We start from the raw sequence: 21363 nt of genomic DNA, 5'->3' as shown, positions 1-21363 counted from the left end.
GAATGTCCTCTAATTCAACTCAGTTCTGACACTAGCTATCTGGAGATACTGTCAGATCCTACAGGTTATGGGCTCAGTCCCACAAGACTGTCCCCCACTTCAGAGCCAGTTATAAGACTGAACTGCCAGAACTTCTGATCCACCAGCTACAAACTGGGGCTCCCAAGACTCTCCCCAGGGGTTTGATTAATTTGTTACAGTGGCTCACAGAGCTCAGGGCAACACTTTGCTTACATTTAGTGGTTTATTAGTCAGATGTATAGTAAAGGATACAGATGAACAGCCAGATGACAAGATACTTAGGGAGCTATCTGGAATGGTCCCAGCACTGGAGCTCCTGTCCCTGTGGAGTTGGGGTGCACACACTCCCTGCATGTGGATGTATTTGCAAACCTGGAACTTCTCTGAACCCAGTCCTTTTGGTTTTGTAGACGCTTTAATTTGTAGGCATGATTGACTTCATTACTGGCCATTGGTGATCAACTCAATTTTCAGCCCCTCCTCCCTCTCTGCATGGGGTGGAGCTGAAAATCCTAACCTTCTAATCCAGCCTTGGTTTTTACTGTGACCTGCTGCCATCCTGAAGTTATCCAGGGCCGCTCAGCTACCAGTCACCTCATTAACATATAAAGGTTTATATGCTAATTATATAGCATATATTATTATGTTATATAATTATAATATATAATTACATCTATAATTACATGCTATATTATGTATGCTATCTAATAATTAGCATACAATCCTTTATATGCTAATATGTAATTTTGCTATATAATTAGCATATACACTGCAAACACTCCTTAGAGTCTATGGATTTCAGGAGTTTTATGCCAGGAAAAGATAAGGAAGACCAACTGTGTATTTCACAAAAATCACACCTCCTAAGTGTATGACACTTCCTAAGAAATTAGCAGGTATTACAGATCAGATACAAAACAGATATACCATCCCATGAGGTTTTTTTTGAAATGTGCATTTCCCCCTAAAACCAGGAAATGGCATAATGGAGATGAGAATTCAGATCTCTTGCTTTTCTCTTTAATGGTCACTGAGGTCACTAAGTGTCTCAATGTGCTGCTAACATTCTGCTAAAGACAGATGGGTAAGACCAAAGCTGTATTTCTTTTTAAGCCACTTGAATTATTTTTGGTGTCTGAATTTTTCAAAATTCCAACTTAAGTTGTGCTGCCTTCAAAACAGTCTTATTATTGGAATTATCACTGTGAATGAACATTATACTCTAACAGTGTAATATATGAAATAGTACCATTTAGTCCTTAAGATTGGTTGGAAAACAGTGATTGGGGGACATTTAAATCTATTTTAAAAGTGATTAAAGTAACAATGCTACATTTTTTTTAAATAAGGAGAGTATATTTTCATTGTTTTAAGTATCTATTAATGATTGAAGTGTTCAGAGGAACTCCTGAATTCATCATCTGTGTTTAGATGAAGCAAAGACTAAATTCCCTTAACAGTTACTCAGTTGATTACCCTTGCTGGCGACTTGAGGAAAGAGTGGGTAAAAACTGCCACTGCCAGCCGGGCGTGGTGGCTGCCTCCTGTAATCCCAGCACTTTAGAAGGCTGAGGCGGGTGGATCATAAGGTCAGGAGTTCGAGACCAGCCTGGCCAGTATGATGAAACCCTGTCTCTACTAAAAATACAAAAATTAGCTGGGTATAGTGGCGGGCGCCTGTAATCCCAGCTACTCGTAAGGTTGAGGAAGGGGAATCACTTGAACCCGGGAGGCAGAGGTTGCAGTGAGCCGAGACTGTGCTATTGCAAATAAAACAAAGCAAAAAAACTTCCACTGCCAATCTGGAGTTGGAGGTTATCAAAACTGATGATATCTGGGAGAGGGCAGAAGATGTTACCATCTGCAAGTTTAGGATGCTGAAGAAGTGGCAAGAAAATGATCAGAGGCTTGCCACAGCCCAGAATTTATGTAAGTGCTTGAAAGACATCATCTCTCTTGAAGTCTAAGATGTGATGGAAGGTGAGCAGAAAATCAACTTAGTTATTTGTTTGGAATCAAGCTGTGTCTTTGGAAATAGCTATAGAACGTGTTGCTTGGTTATTTATAAGCTTGGGTTCAGGGTGTTAATGCAACTGCAAAAACAAGCAAGGGGCTGCTGTCCTCTTAGTAAGGATGGTGTGTGCGGCTGAGTCAGAGGAAGGGCTGGAAGCCTAGTCCCAGTGCTGCCCTAGCTTTGGGACTGTAAGCAAAGTCTCAATCTAACTTGAATCCTCTCTGTTCCCATCTGTGAAATGGGAGCCTCCTATGTCCTGGGCTGTGGTGAGAATGAAAGGAGACCATGCATGTCAAGATCCAGGCAGGTGGTCTGGCTCAGTAAGGGAGCGGTCATGTCATCCTGGTACTTAAGACAGGGCTGCTAGCATTGAGCCTTCTGGACCTTCTGTGGCACTGAAGCAGTGGTCATGGGGGCCACTGGGTGGCGCCAGCGATGTTCAACCGGCAAAGAGGGGAAGGGAGAAAGCAGAGCTCAGGGAGCGCTGGAGGAGGTTGTTTCTGGTCTTGATCCGGAAAACCACAGGGTTCCTTGTCTTGGTTTTCAACCACTTCTCTTTCTGTGTGTGTGTATGGATGTAGCACATTGTTATAACTGAGCTCAAATCAATTCAAGACTTTATTATATGTTGTTACCACAACAAATATAGTGTTTTTTTCTAAGAATCCTCAGTAATTCAGAGAGAGGTTTTAACATTCGATTTAGATTTTTTATTCCTGGCCAGGCGCGGTGGCTCATGCCTATAATCCTAGCACTTTGGGAAGCTGAGGCAGGCAGACCACGAGGTCAGGAGATCAAGACCATCCTGGCCAACGTGGTAAAACCCTGTCTCTACTAAAAATACAAAAATTAGCTGGGCATGGTGGTGCGTGCCTATAATCCCAGCTACTCAGGAGGCTGAGGTAGGAGAATCGCTTGAACCAGGGAGTCGGAGGTTGCAGTGAGTCGATATAGCGCTACCGCACTCCAAGCTGATGACAGAGCAAGGCTCTGTCTCCAAAAAAAAAAAAAAAAAAAAAGTATGTAAACACCCCAGAAGGTTATATCAGAAGTCAAAGCATTATGATCTGTCTGCATGCTTTTCAGACATGGTGAGCAAGCATTCTGAACCCCCAGACCCACTTTGCCTAGAGGACCACTGAGGTTTTCTGCTCTCTAGTCTTGGGGTGCTGAAGCCTCAAGAGATTAGAAACAAATGCAATTCTCTCCCACCTAGCAATCTGGGATGCAAGCTGAAATGTGAGCTCCTCATCCCCTGGAGAAGTTCAGCTGGCCAAACACTACTTTTCTGGGACTTTCACGGTGGAATCATTTACTTTTCGTGGGGAAGAATGCTACTCAGAGATAGCTTTCATAGAACCAAGGGAATAATCTTCTTTTCTTGAAAAAGACTTGCCCCAGGAAATAGTGGGTCTCATTGGCTCTTGTTAATTGGTGAAATAGTTTTTGTGGTCTGTGTAGATATTGTCACTACCTCAGCATCATGAGTGTGATGGGTGATTAATATTCTGGATATATTTTACATTATTTGATCCATAAGTTCATAAATCATGGATGATGGGAAGAAAAGGAAATCTGCTTTTTGACACTGCTCTTCTTTGTATTATTTACTAACAAGTCCTGTTTTAAAGCATCCTATTGCTTGGTTGTCATTCCTTTGGCTCTTTGGCAACAGTTGGTTTTGATCTCAGCTCTCTGGCTCCTGGGCCCAGGCTGAGTGAGTGCCAGCCAGGGTAAACTAGTTCACCAGATGTTCACACAGGTTCAGGACAACCTGCATTGTCCCCACAGTCCTTTCGCCATAGGAATAATTATGGTTTTCTCCCTTCCAAGGATGGGAAGATGTCTTTTTATTTAAAACTAGGCAGATTCCTATTACTTCCTCATCCGTGCCTTTCTCTTGACCAGGGATTTTTCTGCTCATAATGGCTCTTGTTTGGTTCTTTTGCTGTATTCCTTTAGGGGAAAAGTTTCCTTCTGCTGCTTTTTCATGAGAAAACACGCTTCACTCCGTTCTCTGAAGAGAACACAGCAGTTGCTGAATTTTTAATGTGTTCCCATGAGAATGGTGGTTTCCAACAGTCAACCTAGCCCACTGCCCGTTTTCTGGAAGTCCTCCTTGGGGTGAACCAGCACACGGCTTGCTGAAGAGCTTGATCCCAGGGATTCACTGCTAGAATCATATGTTTTTAGGTGACAGGTGTTCTCAGCCTCTCTGCCTGCATGCCAGGGTTTGAGAAGTCCTGATAATGGCTCTGCAGCCACTGATGCTAACACGGAGGCCCTGGAGTTGAATTCCAGGCTCTGAGTTTTGAGATTTCTCCTGCTTCTTAACTGAGACCTCCATTTCCACCCTGGAGCCCACTGTAGATTTAGACCTAATTTGTTCCAATCCTGATGTAAGTCTTCGGTTAGGAAGTCTAGAGTTAGTCAGCCACCTTTATTCTTTGCAATGCCATTCTTGCTATTTGCCCTAACCTCTAGCACAAGTTTCCTTTTCAGAAAGGAAGACGCTCTATGCATTCATAGCAATGTTTTCTTTTCGAGCAAGCCTGGGAATCAACAGGTGGTTCTGTTATAAAAACAACTGCAGAGAGGGGCTTAGAGTAATTCAGCAAGTTTTCATTTTTCCTTACCCATGAAAATCTTTTGTGAAAGGAAATCTTACCTGAAAATATTCAAAAGTGGAGCTGCTGTGGTGGGGTCATTGAAGGGAAAGGGATTTCAACGGCTTACCAAGGAGCCCTTCAGGGCCTCTGACTTGTTCCTGGCAGGGCAGCTTGGAAACCAGATCAGGTCATTATTTGGAGTTCTTGAAGCTGTGGTGCAGGAGTGTGTTTCTAAGACATCTGCAGCCTAATGGGAAGTAAAACACTTCCCCGTTCATAGGTGTGGTATATTTATTGGCACATTGTTTCTGAAGCATAGGCGTATACTCAGACCATAGGTATTTAAATTATGTTAACTAAATCAAAAGGTTTATGAATTCAGATTTTTCTCCATTATGAACACGTGTAATTATTTTGAACTAAGTAAGCATATGCATTTTCAATTTTTAACTCTTTGTTTTTGTAATTGTGAATAAGTTTCTTTCAAAGACTAGAGACTTCTCTTTTTAATTTTATTTTTATTTATTTATTTCTTTATTCTGAGGTGAAGTCTTGCTCTGTCATCCAGGCTGGAGTGCAGTGGCATGATCTCAGCTCACTGCAACCTCTGCCTCCTGGGTTCAAGCAATTCTCTGCCTCAGCCTCCTGAGTAGCTGGGACTACAGGTGCACACCACCACACCTGGCTAATTTTTGTATTTTTAGTAGAGACAGCATTTCACCATGTTGGCCAGGCCGGTCTCAAACTCCTGACCTCAGGTGATCTGCTCGCCTCAGCCTCCCAAAGTGCTGGGATTTCAGGCATGAGCCACCGCACCCAGTTGAGACTTCTTTATTTCTATCTAGATTAGGAAAAGACATGAGAATCATGGGGGCTCATGAACATTCCCTTTGTCTCTGTATCATTTTTAAGTTCCTGGGGCTGGGAACATAAATACGTGGGTAACACTACATTGCCTAAATCTGAAGTTCTCACAGTTTAGCAAGAGGGAGAAGGGAGATACATAAATAATTGGGATGATATTTATATGGTTATGGGGAAAGTGTTCCCTTGACTTACAGTGACTTTAACATGAGCGTAGCTGCTGGCACAGGCTGAGACCCCACCACTTAAGATGTTAATGATGTGAGCTGACATAATCTTATTGTTTATTATTTTTATTTTTTGTAAAGATGGGGATTTTGCCATGTTGCCCAGGCTGATCTCGAACTCCTGGGCTCAAGCAATCCTCTGTCTTGGCCTTCCAAAATGCTGGGTTTACAGGCATGAGCCACTACGCCCGGCCAACTTAAATAATCTTCTTCACTTTCCACATCCATAAAAAGGGTTATTAGGATGATTATGTTTATTTGTGGTAAACTCTTAGGAACATGCCTGGCATTTAGGAAGCACAATTGAGCAGTTGCTACTACTTTTTTTTTTTGTCTAAAACAGAGTCCATAAATATACTGTTTTTGATATTACATAGATTTAATTCATACTCATATTTTAATGTAAAATTGAAAGATCCATAAGTGTAACTAAAGTTTTTGTGCTTGTTCTCACCACATACATTTCACAACGTTTATACACATCCTACTTCACTTTTTTAAATAAGATATTTCAAGTACATGAATTCAACTTTTGGAAAATGAGGCCAGATCTTTTTCTTACTTATCATATTGTAATGCAATTTACTTTGAGCTAGGAAGCCGAATTATGCTTCCAGAACAAAAAGTGTTTTTTAATTTTTTATTTTTTTTTAGACGGAATCTCACTCTGTCACCAGACTGGAGTGCAGTGGTGCGATCTCGGCTCACTGAAACCTCCACCTCCTGGGTTCAAGCCATTCTCCTGCCTCAGCCTCCTGAGTAGCTGGGACTACAGGCACACACCACCATGCCCAACTAATTTTTGTATTTTTAGTAGAGACGGGGTTTCATCATGTTGGCCAGGATAGTCTTGATCTCTTGACCTCGTGATCTGCCCGCCTTGGCCTCCCAGAGTGCTGGGTGTGAGCCACCGCGCCCGGCCCTTACAGGTGTGAGCCACCGCGCCCGGCCCAAAATGTTTAGTCCTCAGATAAGGATAATCACCAAATGGCCCGGTGTGACACAGGGAAGAGGACTTATGATGGCTGTGGGTGCTGCTCCCCAACAAAGCTGCTTTCTTTTCTTTTTGTCTGTAGTTTCTTATCCTCCTTTGAGTGTCTAAGGGTCTTTTACATCTCCTGAGTTTTTCAATACTCACCTTTGGATGTCTGGCCAGACCATGTCCTAGAACTGTTCTGTCTCCTCAAAGTCCTGGACCTTCAATGGGGCAGCTGACAACTCAGTATTTCTCATGTTAATTCTCTGATGTAGCCATTCTGAGGTGTTAGATACACTTTCAAGGTTTAGTTTCTTTTGAATAAAGTAGTTTGCTAATCAAACGAATCTCCAATTGACTGGGGAGTATTTTTTTTGAGCCGGGGGTCCTTGGTTTTGATAAGTTACTTTGCTCCTGGCTGGGCTCAGTGCCTCACGCCGTAATCCCAGCACTTTGGGAGGCTGAGGTGGGTGGATCACCTGAGGCCAGGAGTTTGAGACCAACTTAGCCAACATGGTGAAACCCCGTCTCTAAAAATACAAAAATTATCTAGGCATGTGGTGGGTGCCTGTCATCCCAGCTACTCAGGAAGTGGAGGCAGGAGAATCGCTTGAACCTAGGGGACGGAGGTTGCGGTGAGCCGAGATCACGCCACTGCACTCTAGTCTGGGGTGACAAATGAAAGTTGGTCTCAAAAAAAAAAAAAGTTACTGTGCTCTCCACCCTTTGTTCTTGGAAGGCAGAGACTCTGCCTTTTGCCCTCATACTTCACACCAGGCAGCTGCTTATGCTGACCACACTTAATATGCTGAGTGCCATGGGGGGATAGCGCATCAGCGGGTTTTCTGATGTCTTTAACAAATTTATGTTGAGTAATAACTAGGTGCTGGCACTGTGTTGTGTCATTTAATCTTCACAATAACACAGTTAATTAGGTCCCACAGTTTTCTGAATTTCATCAATGAGGAAATAGCAGCAAAGAGGAGGTAACCAATTTGGTACAGGTGCCTAGCCCAAAGACTAATAATACACTTCAAAATGTGCTTACATTTATTGTGAACTTACTATGTGCCAGGTGCAACACTAGCCCTTTGCACGAGCTGTTCCATTTTACCCTTTCTCTGATCCTTTGAGGTAGGTCCTAGTATTATCTTCCTTTTTCAGAAGAGGAAACCAATAGGGAGCATTGGAATGATTTGGTTGCAAGCATATTACACAACTTGTAAACTGCAGACACAGGCTTAAAAAAAAAGTGAAAAACTAACCACATAATAAAGAATGGAATGAATCGTGAAGCTGTTTCTGCGTCCCATCATGTTTTTGAAGCATATCCCATGTTAATTTCTAGAACAGAAGAAACACACATGTTCTTGTGTATAAACCCAGTTCATGGAAGAGACAGTTTGCTTGTCCCTCCTGATTTTTGGGCCCAGACAACCAGTAGTCACCATTCCAAGTAACGGGTGGCCACAACTCTACAGCCCATTCGTCTTTCCTCACTGTCAAAGCTGCTGAGACCCCAGACTCGACACTTGAAAGAAACCCATGTCTGTGAAGCCCTTGTGGACCATTCAAGATTGTGGAGGAATCACTCAAGAGAAGGAGATAGGTGATGGGATCTAGCTTCTGATGGTTTCTATTTTATTAAATGTCTAATAGGGCAAGAATCTGAAAAACGAGAAATTTGTCATGCAAGAGGACCTGGGAAGGAGATAACACATTTACAGGGATAAAGAATGGGATTCAGTTGGGAGGAGTAACTGAGGAAATGGGTCACTCAAAATATTTTATGTTTTAGGTCCTTTTTCTATTAAGGAAGAATGGATTATCAAAGCCTTAACATTGCATTGTATTGTGTCAGGTGAATTGCTGTGGTTTGAATGTGGTGTGTCCTCTCCCAAACTCACATTGAATTTTTTTCTTTCTTTTTTTCAGACGGAGTCTCGCTCTGTTGCCCAGGCTGGAGTGCAATGGCGCAATCTCGGCTCACTGCAAGCTCCTCCTCCCAGGTTCAAGAGATTCTCCTGCCTCAACCTCCCGAGTAGCTGGGATTACAGATGTTCATCACCATGCCTGGCTAATTTTTGTATTTCAATAGAGATGGGGTTTCACTATGTTGGCTAGGCTGCTCTCAAACTCCCGACCTCAGGTGATCCATCTGCCTCGGCCTCCCAGGGTGCTGGGATTTGAGGCATGATTCACTGCGACTAGCCTCACATTGAAATTTAATTGCCATTGTAACAGAATAAAGATGTGAGACCTTTACGAGGTGATTAGGCAATGAGGACTCTGCCCTTACGAATGGATTAATGCTGTCATCATGGGAGTGGGTTCCTTATAAAGGGACACGTTCAGCACCCCTTTGCTCTCTCTCTCTCACCTTCCGCCATATGATGACATGGCACAAAGGCCATTGATGCTGGCCCATTGTTCTTGGACTTTCCAACCTCCAGAGCAGTAAAAAAATAAATCCCTGTTCTTTACAAATGGCCCAGTCTCAGATATTCTATTACAGCAGTACAAAGTGGACTAAGTCATGAAGCCTAAAGATTTACATGGTTTACAGCAGTGGTCCCCACCTTTTTGGCAGCAGGGGCTGGTTTTATGGAAGACAGTTTTTCCACAGACCTGGGGGCAGGGGCAAGGATAGTTTTGGGACACAACTGTTCCACCTCGGATTATTAGGCATTACTTAGATTCTTATAAGGAGCATGCAGCCTAGATCCCTTGCATGTGCAGTTCACAATAGGGTTCACGCTCCTATGAGAATCTAATGCTGCCACTGATCTGAGAGGAGGCAGAGTTCAGGCAGTAATCCTTGCTCACCTGCCACTCACCTCCTGCTGTGGGGCCCACTTCCCAACAGGCCACGGAGCAGTATCAGTCTATGGCCTGGGGATTGGGGGCCCCTGGTTTAGAGGATTGGAAAGATGAAATTTAACATTCAGCTCATTAAGAGCACATCACTTAAGCCAAAGTAAGGCAATCATCCATGTGGTTCAGGTAAAAGTTCTATACAATTTTAGACAAATGGAGAGATTTTCTGGTTGTAAATTAGGGACAACTTTTCTCTCAGAGCCTAAAGGGTCACAAAAATTAGAATAATTAGGCTAGAAGACCTCTTAGTGACATTTTTTTCTGGTTAAAGAATATTATGATGTATTTGTCTAATGCACAGCACACTTTTAGACTCATGTTGAACAAAAATAATAAACCCTCAAAAACCATGACTCACTTGGCTGCCTTAGTAGTAATCTTGTCTTACTAGGATCCCTTTAAAATGAAATGAAAGGAACTAGGAAAGGAATAAGAAGAATATTGTGGCATTCTTTCCAGAGTAATTTTGTTGAAGTCTCATCAGAGTTTTCAATTTTCCCACAATGTGTATTTTAACACTTAAAAGTACATTAGAAAAATAGCAGAATCACTGTAATTCAATAATTTTATTTTTAGAACACTTAAAAAATATTTTTCAAATCCACTTGATAAATAATTTAATAAATATAACATAAATAAATATAAGTTAGTTCAGATGCTTTCATGATCACAAAGTTATATAAATAAATAATTTAAAATAAATTATGCTTACATGTTTGTTTCTACAAACACTTTGGTACAGAAATAGCTTATAAATTCTTGCCCTTCTATTAAAGTGAATGTAAAACGCTTTCAGGATGGACATTTTCCCTTCTTAGCAATTCATTCATGAAAACTGAAAAGCAATTTATCCACGGTAAATGTCATAAATACTTGATCAGGGGTATCATGTGGATGTAATAGTCCCATCCTTCTTTCCCCCTCCCTAGTTCTTAATCCACATCCTATCAAACTTTCTTCATTTCAAATTTTTACAAAAATGACAACGGTTTGGAGGGACCTCGCTTTTTAGGAAGCATTCAGATAGCTCATCACTCTATCAATAGTCACTGCCCGAATTCTGAAAGCATGAAGAAGTATGCAGAGCTTGATTTTAGTTTTATAAAAATCCGGTTCTTCAAGGGAGGATTTTTGTGGCACAGTCTCACTGTTGAAATTCAGGGCCTAGGAGAATGAACAGTAAGCATGACTTACATCGTATTCCAAAATTCAAATATTCATTCATAAAAATGAGTGAAGCCAGTACATGTCTCAGAGCTTGCAACTCAGTCCCTTATGCAACTCCTAAACCCAACCCACATCTACTCTCAGCCAGATTACCAGGCAGAACCTGAGAAAAGAAATACTCATTTTCCAAGCACAGCCATCTTCAATGAGCTCAGAAAAGACCCTTGAAACTATTTAGAAAAAAATTATCAGTGGGAGTTGTGTCTTAGAAAGAAACAGTTCCTTTAAAATGACATCTGCTGCAATATCTAATTAATTTTGTATGTTACATTAAAAAGCCCACTTCTGTTTAGCACAGGGAGGTGATGGATTGCTATCGATCAGAACTCGCTATTAGTAACAGGCCTGTTTACTGAAGACATGCCATTTGTGTCAGATAATCCTGGCAATGAATTTCCCAAGTTTAGCACTTTGATTTGATAACACAATATAATTTGCACCCTTGATAAATAAATACTTTCATATCTTCCTCACAAAAAGTCTAAAAGAAAGCTAGAATAAAGTCACCCCATTTTATACCAGAGGAAACTGAGGCACAGAAGGGTTACGTGGCTTGGGAATAGTTGTCTGGTTACTGGTAGAATTGATTCTAGCACCCAAATCACCCAACTCTTGGTCCTAAAAATGAAACAGCAACTACAGCTCTCTAGATGGTAACATTCTTTGATACTTGGATAAAGCTCATTGCCACTTGGATAAAGCTCATTGCCTTTCAAACAAGTAATCTGGCACATACACACACACACACACACACACACACACACACACACACACGAAAAGAATAAAAGTAAATCAATTACTTTTCAGACAATGATTTCTGCCACCATATTTTTATCCCATGTCCTAGTCACCAAAGCAATCACCCTCGCTTATGTAAATACTTGTTTTATATTAGCATCTGTGTTATGGTGATTCAGAACATTACAAAGCAAGTTCTTGCCTATGAATAACATTATAGATGCCCCAGATGATAGGTCATTCTTTTATTTGGTTCACATTTTGGTTCACAATGGGTCATAATCAGGCACCAATCTTGCTTGTTTTCCCAGAAATATTTGTAGATACGCAAGCTGGCCCTTTGTATTCACATCCTGGAGCACATCCTGGAGCCTTAGAGGTGAGTGAGAAGGTAAGTGTAGTGAAATCCTCTTGATGGATTTTAAGAGGCAGAGCCTCAGATAAGTGGTTTAACTCTCCTAAGGTTTGGTTCCCTCCTTTGTGCAGATCCCATATGGTTGTTTTGAGGCTGACATAAGAAAATGCACAAAAACATTTGCAGAGTGTGGGGGATACCACAGAGTGAATACTTTGGAGTCTGCTTTTCATAATGTCATCTGCTCATATTTGTGCTCCCTATAGGGGGCACCCTCAAGGCTGTCTCCTTGAAAATGTAGGTCTGTCAGGCCTTTAAAAGGCCTCCACCAATCCAGGAAGACCTGATTTTATACCTCTTTATTGAGGACCCTGGCTAGGTATCTTTAGCATGAAAAAGGTGCTCTCACTGATAGAATGAAATCTTACCTGCATCAGCTCGTCAATAACTCCCAGCATGTTTTGATCTAGAAAGATCTGCCTCTTAGGATCCATCAGAAGCTTTGCATTCATGGTCTTGAACTCCACCTGGTACATCTTCAAGTCTTCATAAATACTACTAAGGCACAGGGCCTGGGTGACATGACAAGAAGGGGAAGTATCCTTTGAGATGGACTAAAAACATTTCCCCCATCGCATTTGAGGAAAGAGCTGTGTGTCTTACCATCATAAAAGAGGTCTTTCTGGAGGCCAGGCAACTCCCATTCTAGAAGAAAAAATAAACAGACATCAGTGATATGAATTCATCATACAGGCTGAAGCTTTTCATTTTTTGACTTACAGTTGTGAAAGAGGTCTCTCTGGAATTTAGGCAACTCTCATTCTAGAGGGAAAAATATCATATATCAAATTATTAATTCTTAGTATAAATCTTTCTGACTTTTCAGGTCAAACTTTTTTTATTGTGGTAAAAACACATATCATAATATTAACCATCTTAACTATTTTTAAGTGTTAAGTATATTCGTATTACTGCAAAAAAGCCATCTATTTTTATAATTTTTCTCCCAAATCTAACTTCTGAAGTAGGACCAGTTAAAGTCCCATAATGATGGATACCAGAAACGTGAATTTTTAGAAGCAGATGAGATTTGATGCACAGCTTTTAACCACATTGCAAGCTTTGGGAGGAAAATCCTCTATACCTTGATTAATTCCAATGGTAAACAGGCCTCCACTGTGCTGGTTTTATCTTTTGTGATATCTTCATGATCAATCTCTTCAGAAGTGCAAGGGTAAAATTCTAGAATTTGTCTGGCCTATGAAAAATGAAAGAGAAACTCAGTTTATAACATTGATAAGGCACCTGGCACCCCACAAGGCTGGTACGCCAGGGAGCCAGGCAGACTCCAGCTAGCTGTCCTTGACCTCTGTCGCTTTGACCTGCAGGAAATTCTGGTTCTTCACAACACAAAAGGAAACAGATTCCTTACATTCTGTCTCTCACCCTCCTCTCCCTATGCTTGGGGCATGTTTCTCTGGATGACATATTTTTTCATTATGTAAACACAATAAATCATGTCATCAGCCTGTGCTAACCAGCCTCCACACCTCACTGTGACACTTGCTTCTGGTGAAAACTGTTTCTTCTTTTGCTAAAGTGACTGTATTCTATGAATACCTATTTCAAGTATAACTTCTAAAGGGGGAACTCTTAAGGTCACAGCTTGATGGATATAACAAACATGCAAACCCTTAAGACAAGCGAGATTTAATTTGCAGTGCACATATGCACACACATACACAGAGATGTCATCTTAGTGTGTTGGAAAGCACCTTTGGGTAAAGTTATGAAATGTATCTTAGGAAGTAAAGGACTGTATGATTGAAGATTACAATCATTTTTCCATTCAACAGCCTGATGGGTGCCAGGCACTCCATTAGGTACTAAGAACATGACAGAGAAGAGGACCATGTATACCCTCCTGGATTGCAAGTTTAGCTGCTGAGACAGACAAGTGCCCAGATGGACCAGGAGGCATCAGTAGGTGAGACATGGTGAAAAGGGCATGAAGCTTCTGAGGAGGGGCAGGAAGGGAAGCGAAGCTTCCTAGAGATGGGACACCTGCATTAAGAGGAGTAAAATGTTGTCAATGGAGGAGGGAAATTTCAGACAGAGGTAACAGCATGAGCTAAGAAGCAAGGCCTGAAAATTCAGAATACGTTTGGACACAAGTAGTAAAATCCCTTTCTGTGGTAACTAGACCAATGCTCCACCTCCAAAGACATCCACCTCCCAATCCCTGGAATCTGGTAATGTGCTATGTGACCTGCCAAAGAGGAATGAAGGTGTAGATGACATTCAATTTGCTAAGCAGCTGATCTAAGAGTAGAGAGATGATCCTGGAGTACCTGGGTGAATCCAGTGTAAGCAGTGTCCTCAAAAGTAGAAGCAGAGGGAGCAGCATGAGAAAGACTCAACCAGACATTGCTCGTATGAACAATGGAACGGGCCACAAGTCAAGGAATGTGGGCAGCCTTTAGACCTGACAAAGCAAGGCAACAGATTCTCCCCAAGAGCCTCCAGAAAGGGCTACAGCTCTGCTGACACATTGATTTTAGCCCAGTAGGACCCATTTTGGACTTCTGATGCCCAGAGCTGTAAGATAATAAATTTGTGTCATTTAAACCCACTACATTTGTGACAGCAGCAGTAGAAATGAATACACTATTCCTAGAGGTGTTGAAATAGACCTGGGCAATGCCACTATTCTGAGCAGGTTCTAAAGAGTTAGATTTGGAAGTGTGAGTCCAGTGTTGTTGTTCAGGTCTTTTCAAGAGAAGCTAGAAATCTGAAACCTCAATTGAAATGTTCAGTTTTTGAATAGCATCAAACTAAAAAGTAAACATATAGCCCAAACTCTACAAAACTGTGGGCTGGATATGGCCAGTGAATCACCTGCATCTACCTCCTTTGTTTCCTACTGCAGCAAATTTGACAAATGATGTACAAAACATTAAATTGATTTCTATAATCTTTTGACTGTATCTGGGAGTAGAGGCGTCAGCTTTTGCACAAAAAACATCCATATGAATTGGAGCACCTACAAGTTATCCATTTTGAACCTTTCTTCGGGAAACAAAGCAGTTCTCACTTGAGCCCCCATCTAATGAATATTCATTAAATTGTGAGGAGCAATGCACAGCACACTATGAAAGACTGAAAGGGGAAAAGAGCCCTTTTGGAAGGCTTGGTGGCATTGAGCTTATTTTAAAATATTCATAAGGCAACAAGCTAGAAAATACTCAAGAAAAATTTCCTAGAGATCAAAAAGGCAGAGGACATCTTTTAAAACACTAGCCTTTAGCCTTTGCAGCAATAGCTACTGGAGCAGTTTTTAACGGCAATGATTTTTACGTTAAAATATGAAACCTAAAAGAACGAAGCTGTAAATGAAATTAGGTAACTCTTCCCTAGAAAATGAAGGCCGCATGTGCACTGTCATAGTCCTCCCTGAGAAGTGTTGCTCTGAGAAGGAACTGTGTCACCAAGTAGAAGCTGGTGGGCAGCAGGAGAGACAAGGCTATTTCATCTTTGTACCCCTGCCCCCCAACAAAGAGTATGCACGCAAGTAACTATTTCCGGATTTGATCAGTGATGCAGAGAAACCATGTGGACCTGACACAATTCTATCTCTGTTGGCAGGCTACAGGAACACTGCAAATATCCACTTTACTCTGTGTAGACATAGCCAAGACCAAGATCATTATAATTTATTATTACTCTTGCTTTCTCTGGAGACACAATTTCACTAGGACTCTTTAACACTTGGGCCATTTGTAAAGTTCCCTCTCCTGCTGTTGACAGCTACTAATGAACCTCCACAATTTCTCTGCAGTTCCATCAGGTACCAGAGGGTAGGATGAGAGGCCTCTTCCTCAGGGAGGGTGCAGGTGCACAGCGGAGAGGACAGGAAGAGCTCACCTTCTGGAGCGTGTTGCTGGCGGCCCTCAGCAGGTTTTGGGAGTGGTGAAGGCACGGGAACATTTCTGGGCCTGGGGTGGCCACGGAGAGGTTTGTGGCCAAACTGAGGTAGTCCAGGAGGACCAGGGTGGCCACAAGGAGGAGGCCTGGAAGGGAAGTGAGGAGCAGGTGGAGGAACTTCAGCCTGGATGGCCTGCCTGCACCACCTTCCCTCCATTCTGGCCACCTTCACCCATCCATTTCTGCTTGGCACCCACCTCCCTCCACCCATTTCCAACACTTTTCCCTCAGCACCTGAGAGACGACTCAAGTTATTACAAAGCGCCACTCTATTCTAGGACTAGAAGCCAGCTCCTTGTGAGGGTTTAGGGATGAGCTTGGACAAGGGTGTCGAACCCAAAAATCACCCAGAGAAAGCCTTCATGTTTTTGATGAGGGAAACCCAGACCAGGTGGTGAAGTGGCTGAGTCAGACTTGGGACCCAGTGTTTTAAAAACAGTAGAGTGAGAAAGCCTGACTTGTTTGTTTTTTTAAGACGGAGTCTCACTCTGTGGCCCAGGCTGGAGTGCAGTGGCACAATCTAGGCTCACTGCAACCTCCACTTCCGGGTTCAAGCAATTTTCCTGGCCTTAGACTCCCGAGTAGATGGGATTACAGGCACCCACCACCACACTCGGCTAATTTGTATATTTTTAGTAGAGACGGGGGTTTCACCATGTTGGTCAGGCTGGTCTTGAACTCCTGACCTCGGGTGATCTGCTCGCCTTGGCCTCCCAAAGTGCTGGGATTACAGGCGTGAACCATTGCACCCTGCCAATCCTGACTTTAGAACTAGCTAGGATCTGGATCTGCCTTCTGTTTGTAGCTGAGGGACCCTAGGCAGGAAGGCAGGAAATCTCCCACGCTGGGCCCCAGTTTCTCCTCTACGAAGTGGGCATAATGATAGCTCATCAGGCTGTTTCGAGATGAAAAGAGACATGCCCTATCTAGCGCATGGTGAGACCCCTATTCTTATTCCTCTTTGCAGGAGAGGGCTGCTGCGGTTCCAGTCTCTCCTTAGGCAGACTTGAGTTTCCACCCCCTCTTCCCAAGTAGCCGCCCCTCCGCACCCTAGCAAACCAGAGCCCTGGCCGGCTGGGTACTCACTGCGCACTGGACACATGCTGAGCCGGCACTGCAGGGACACTGGGCGAGCCGCTGGATGCAGACCTGTGGCGGTGGCAGGTGAGGGCGGTGGCTGCGAGGCTGACCCAGGGGGCCACATTTTTATAATTGTCTCGAGGCGCGGCAGGACTTTCCCGGGACACTGGTCTCTTGCTTTCTGTCTCTTTCTCTGTCTCTCTCTACATCAGCTTTTCGGTGACACGTGCGGTCCCGCCGGCCCGCGGGGCTTGCGGCGCTTTCGGATTAACTCCCTGGGCGCCCGGCCGCAGCCGTTCCGGGACGGCCCCGCCGCCTCCAGCTCGGCCCAAAATGAAAGCGAAATGTTCGCAGTTACTTCGCGGGGTCCACAGGCGGGCGAGACACCCCGCCCACCACCCTGGGTCCCCGGCCTTAGCCGGACGCCGCTTGTCTCAGCCACCCCGCCCCGCAGCTGTGCTGCGCCCCCTGCTGACGTAGCAAGAGGAGTGCCTCCCACTTTCCATGTCCTGCATAGGCATGGACCCTAACCACGACCTCCAGCCTACTACTGGAAGGGGTAGGCAAATCATTCACTCATCATCGTTCCTTCAGACGGCTTACTAGATGCCAGGCCGACGTTGCACCAGGTGCAGGACACCCAGGGAGAACAGGACCCTTGGGGCATTGCCACACTAAATCAGACTCAATGCCTTTTGTTCACAGGTCTTTTCTGAAACCTGAAAAGGGATGAGAACTGACTGACTATGCAATTATTACTCTTGTAGAGAATCCAGTTTAACGATGGGATGAATGCACAGAGTCCTGGGAGGAAAGACCTAGAGAAAGAGCCCACCCTCAGCCGGAGCAACGGGGTCCAGGAGTCAGCAAAGACTCCCGGGAGCTGCGGCCCCAACCTGAGTGTTAAAAACAAGCAGGCATTAGACCGCTTCCAGCGGGAGGGCACGCAGGGTGTAGCCAGGGGAAACAGGGATCAGAAGCGCAGTCATGAAGGGTTGAGGGAGGTGGGGGTCTAGGTGTCCTTGCAGGTTGTGAGGCTGGAGAGCTGGATGGGGCCGTGCCATGAGGGCAGGGGATGCCATACTAAGGAGTGTACCTTCAGTGCTGGGAGTAGTGGGGAGTCTTCCTGGGTTTTAGGCAGGGAGATGTGGCAGAATTTGCACGATGGGAGGATCCCTTCAGCCACATTGTGAAGGATGGATCCAGGGGTCAGGAGTGGAGCAGAGGGAAGAGTTGACAAGGTGTGACCAAGTCCTTATTCAGTATGGAGAACACAGGGTGGTCAGGAGGGACTCTCAGAGGGCCTGTGGGCCAACGCTTGGTAGCTCCTCAGGTGAGAGGGACAGGAAGGCCCTGAGAATGGGGAATGGAGATTGTTTTCGCTTTACAGGGATTACTGTATAAGAGGACTGAGTTTGGAGGAGAGGGTGAGAAGTTCCATTTTGGATGTGCTGGGTTTGAGGTTCCTGTGGGACTTTTTAGTTCATTTTTTTTTCCCACAGGCATTAGTCACCCTAGGCGTGGGTAACGGGAGGATGTGGTTGGTCTCTGCCTTGGAGCTTCCAAAGGGCCTAACTATACCCAGGCCCCAGGGCCTACTAATTGGAGCTGCCTTCTGGTTGGCTCTTCCACTCTCCAAGCTGATGAAGCACCGCTGTAGGGAGTTTTAGGTGTGTGTAAGAGAGATGATTGATCTCTAAGGCCCCTTCTAATGCTGCTGTCTGTGAATTCCCCCGGGGATACAGAGTAATCCATTGTCAGAAACAATTGCGTTTAGCAGTTCGTGTGAAGCAAATGACAGGCGCAGAGCTGTGTTGTGGCTGCAGGGGTTTAGTGTGGAGTTAAGTGTACTTAAAGTCAGGATGAAGACAAGTGTATCACAACTGAGCTGTTTCTCCCCTGGAAGGGCCATCTCCTATAGAAAAGTAATTTCCATTGCTTAGATGAGCACAGGGCCAGTGTTAAAAATGGATTCTTGGCTACCAGACACAGTTTCTAACTTATATTTTTGTGAAACAGTTTCTTGATACGCTCCATGTACTCTAGCTAAGATAAAATGAAAACCTTCTTCTAGGAATACATGATTTTTCTGTAAGTGATAGTCTTTGCTCACAATCACCACTTTACAGTGTGTAGCATTGTCATGGAGGTCTTGGCCAACACTATAAGGAAAGAAAAGGAAATGAGAGATTTAAACACTGGAAAAGAAAAGGTAAAACTGTCACTTTTTACAGTTGATATACAAAAAGAAAAAATTAATAGACTATTAGAACTAAGAAGATAATTTAACAACATCACACAATACACATACTAACTTTAAAAAAATCAACCAATTTCTGCAACAATCCATCAGAAAATATAATAAAAACAAGAGGACATGCATAGAAGCAGCCAAACTATAAAGTAACTGACTGTAGATACAGAGGCAATACAATGGCTAAGAGTATGGACTAAACTATGTTAATCCAGGTTCTGCTACTTACTTGCTGTGTGTTCTTAGGCGAGTTATTTATCTCTCTGGGCTCAGTTTCCTCATCTGTTAAATGATGATAATAAAAGTACCTACAGTATAGAGTTATGATTATTACATGAGCTGGGATAACTACAGAATAGTGTTTGGAGAAAAATTTTAAAGTTCAGTCAAGAATATAGTGTGATTTAATTAAATAATTCTATACCCTTGGGTGGAAGGTTTCTCTATATAGAAAGCTTAAGTCTCTTATCATTAATTCACATGCTCAATGTAATTCCAATGCAAGCTACAAACAGATTTTCTCAGAAACTTAATAATAAACTTACTCTAAAATACAGATGTAATAACAAAATCTATGACTAAGTTAAATAAAATTTTTGGGAGACATGGTTTTGCTGTATCACCCAGGCTGGAGTGTAGTAGTGGCACAGTCATAGCTCACTGCAGCCTTGACCTCCTGGGCTAAAGTGATCCTCCCACTTCAGCCTCCTGAGTAGCTTGGACCACAGGCAATACCATCATATCCAGCTAATTTTTATTTTTATATTTTGTAGAGACAGAATCTAGTTTTATTGCCTAGGCTGGTCTCAAACTCCTGGGCTCAAGTGAGCCACCCACCTTGGCCTCCCAAAATGCTGAGATTACAGGTGTGAACCACTGTGCCTGGCCTTAAGTTAAAATACTAAAGGAATAATGAAAAGGGGGACTAACCCTATCACATGTAGACATAATTTAAAGCCATAGAAATTAAAGTAGTGATATTGGCAACAGATCAGGCATATGGACCATTGAAACAGAGTAGAGAAATTATAGATAGATTTGTATATTTGGGTATTAAGTATAAGGTAATACATATGATTCCCTGATTAATGAGGAAAACATGCAATATTTAGTAGAAAATACTCAAAGGGCTGGGCATAATGGCTCACACCTGTAATCCCAGCCCTTTGGGAGGTCAAGGCAGGAGAATTGCTTGAGGTCAGTAGTTCAAGGCCAGCCTAGGCAAAAACTCCCTACAAAAAATTTTTTGAAAAAGAGAACAGGTACAATGTATGATGAAAAATAAAACTGGACTCCAATCTAAAACAACAGAGGTGAATCCATTTGGAAGTGAATTAAAGACCAAATGTGAAAAGTAAAATTGTTACAGTAGTAGAAGAAAATATAGAGGACTATCTTTGTCCTTTATATCTTAGGACATTTAGAAGTGGGAAGGACTTTTTTAAACTTAGAAGTGGGGAGGACTTTTTTAAAACTTCTAAAGCTCCAAACCATACGGCAAAATACTGATGAATTGGATTACATAAAAATTAAGATTTCTGTTGTACACATTTCTGCTATGCATGAACCAAATGAACAGACAGCTGACAGGTTGGGAGAAGATATTTTTCAGTGTCTAAAACCAATCTTTTCAACGTCTAAAAACAAGGAACTCTTGTAAGTCAGCAAGAAAAAGACAGAAACATTAGTGAAAAATGAGTAAAGCTCATGCATAAGCAATTTAACGAGAATAAACCCCAAAGACTAATGAGCATACCTGGAGGCTCAGTTATATCTGAAAATGCAAATGAAAACAAGAATGAGATATCTCTTTACATCTCTTAGACTGACAAGTGGAGAACACTGGATACTGGTAAGTGTTGGGAAAATGGGGGACTACAGGATCTATTATACCACACCATGCCAGTAGATTGACACGGCTGTTTTGAAGGGTATTCTGGCATTCCTTAGCCAGATTAAGTATATTCACACCCATGGCCCAGCTGTTAACCCTGGGTGTATATCCCATGGAGATTCTCATACAGGTCCACAAAGAAACATGTGTGAGGATGTTCATGAAGTCATTGTTTGTAGTGATGGGGAACTGGAGGCAATGTAGCTACTCATTACTGGGGGAGTGAGTGAGTGGAATGTAGGG

The 21363-nt window shown here is 42.9% G+C and overlaps 1 protein-coding gene across 3 annotated transcripts; it reads right to left on the bottom strand.

The window, feature by feature from the left end:
- Positions 1-10135: 10135 nt before the first annotated feature.
- Positions 10136-17399, bottom strand: IL12A (interleukin 12A). 3 transcript variants are annotated; one of them, XM_011959059.1, is made up of 7 exons: positions 16979-17399; positions 15833-15978; positions 13053-13166; positions 12689-12730; positions 12572-12613; positions 12337-12480; positions 10136-10752 (listed from the first exon to the last, which is right to left on the bottom strand). In XM_011959059.1, exons 1-7 carry the CDS (start codon positions 17094-17096, stop codon positions 10597-10599), a joined length of 762 nt encoding a protein of 253 aa, XP_011814449.1. In that variant the 5' UTR covers positions 17097-17399; the 3' UTR covers positions 10136-10596. The 3 variants fall into 3 exon arrangements, with proteins under 3 accessions (XP_011814449.1, XP_011814450.1, XP_011814451.1); XM_011959060.1 differs by lacking the exon at positions 12689-12730 and having other exon boundaries at positions 10142-10752; positions 16979-17311; XM_011959061.1 differs by lacking the exon at positions 13053-13166 and having other exon boundaries at positions 10142-10752; positions 16979-17305.
- Between the last annotated feature and the right edge of the window lie 3964 nt (positions 17400-21363).

Source organism: Colobus angolensis, unplaced genomic scaffold, assembly GCF_000951035.1.
Source record: "Colobus angolensis palliatus isolate OR3802 unplaced genomic scaffold, Cang.pa_1.0 Scaffold48, whole genome shotgun sequence".
Classification (NCBI taxonomy): Eukaryota; Metazoa; Chordata; class Mammalia; order Primates; family Cercopithecidae; genus Colobus; species Colobus angolensis.
Note: the sequence above shows the minus strand (reverse complement) of the source record. Positions and strands in the feature narration are given on the sequence as shown.